Source organism: Lepidothrix coronata, unplaced genomic scaffold, assembly GCF_001604755.1.
Source record: "Lepidothrix coronata isolate B3197 unplaced genomic scaffold, Lepidothrix_coronata-1.0 Scaffold1521, whole genome shotgun sequence".
NCBI classification, from domain to species: domain Eukaryota; kingdom Metazoa; phylum Chordata; class Aves; order Passeriformes; family Pipridae; genus Lepidothrix; species Lepidothrix coronata.
This window is the reverse complement of record NW_016691701.1, coordinates 2,466-4,139: the sequence shown is the minus strand read 5'-3', so window position 1 is coordinate 4,139 and position 1,674 is coordinate 2,466. Positions and strand designations below refer to the sequence as shown.

At 62.1% G+C, this 1,674-nt stretch overlaps 1 protein-coding gene across 1 annotated transcript in view; it reads left to right on the top strand.

Annotated features, from left to right (window-relative positions):
- Positions 1-240: 240 nt before the first annotated feature.
- The window catches only part of LOC108510601 (myosin-6-like), a gene marked incomplete at both ends in the record, with an annotated part of 3,874 nt that continues 2,440 nt past the window's right edge, over positions 241-1,674 (top strand). The window contains 2 exons of the mRNA XM_017840269.1: positions 241-379; positions 492-760. Coding sequence (XP_017695758.1) covers positions 241-379; positions 492-760 — 408 coding nt within the window. The remainder of the gene's footprint in view (positions 380-491; positions 761-1,674) is intronic.

Genomic DNA, 1,674 nt, shown 5'->3' with positions numbered 1-1,674 from the left:
CTCAGAAGGACGGATGGATGGATGGATTGATGGACAAACGAGTCCTGAGATGGACAAATGAACCCCGGGATGAACGAACGAGTCCACGGCCGAGTCCTTCAAGTGGACGAGCCCACGGACGGACACGTCCCCACCGGCCGGGCCGACGGGTGGGAGGGGCGGCGGGAGGGACCCAGGGGTGGTGCCCAGCAGCCGCTGTGCTCTCCCCCGACCGCTCCTCCGCCCCTCCCTCTCCCCCAGAGCGCCTTCGACGTGCTGGGCTTCACGGCCGAGGAGAAGGCCGGGGTGTACAAGCTGACGGGCGCCATCATGCACTTCGGCAACATGAAGTTCAAGCAGAAGCAGCGGGAGGAGCAGGCGGAGCCCGACGGCACCGAAGGCGGGTCGGGGCGAGGGGGGTGACGGGCGAGGTGGCACCTGACCGTGGTGGCACCTGACCGTGGTGGCACCTGACCGCGGTGGCACCTGACCGCCCGTCCCCTCCTCCGCAGACGCCGACAAGTCCGCCTACCTGATGGGGCTGAACTCGGCCGACCTGCTCAAGGGGCTGTGCCACCCGCGGGTCAAGGTGGGCAACGAGTACGTCACCAAGGGCCAGAGCGTCCAGCAGGTCTACTACTCCATCGGCGCCCTGGCCAAGGCCGTCTACGAGAAGATGTTCAACTGGATGGTGGTGAGGATCAACAACTCGCTGGACACGAAGCAGCCGCGGCAGTACTTCATCGGCGTCCTGGACATCGCCGGCTTCGAGATCTTCGACGTGAGGCCCGCGGGGGGGGAAAAGGGAGGGGAGGTGGCGTTGGGCTTCTTGGAGCTGGTGTTGATCCAGTTGGATGTTGGGTGGGTCTCCTGTGGCTTCTCGTTGTCCTTGAGTGGAAACTTGGGCGCTTTGGATGTTTTCGTCGATGCCGTTGGGCGTGGAGTTGACCTCGTTGATCCCATTGGGCATTGGGTTGATCCTGTTGAGTGTTGAGTGCACCCTGTTGACCCTACTGGGTGTCATTTTGACCCCACTGGGTCTCAGGTTGACCCACTGATCTCATGGGATGTTCTGTTGACCCTACTGGGTATTGAGCTGTGCCTATTGACCCCACTGGCTGTTGTGTTGACCCCGTTGGGTCTAAGGTGACCCCATTGACCCCATTAGGCATTCTGGTGACCCCACTGGGTGTAGAGTTGACCTCATTGATCCCATTGGGTATTGAACTGATCCCCTTGACCCCTTTGGGAATCCCTTTGTCCCCGTTGGGCACTGAGATGACCCTGTTGGGTGTTGAGTTGACACCACTGGGTGTTGGGTTTGACGTCGATCCCGTTTGGAATTGTGTGAACCCTGCGGAGCCTTGAGTTGACCCCTCTGGGTGTTGAGTTGACCCCTCTGACCGTGTTGGGCGCTGAGATGACCCTGCTGGGTATTGAGTTGACCCCGCTCACCCCACTGGGTGTCAGGTTCACCCCGCTGACCCCGTTGGGGGTTGAGTTGACCCCGCTCACCCCATTGGGTGTCAGGTTCACCCCGCTGACCCCGTTGGGGGTTGAGTTGACCCCGCTCACCCCACTGGGTCTCGGGTTCACCCCGCTGACCCCGTTGGGGGTTGAGTTGACCCCGCTCACCCCACTGGGTCTCGGGTTCACCCCGCTGACCCCGTTGGGGGTTGAGTTCACCCCGCTCAC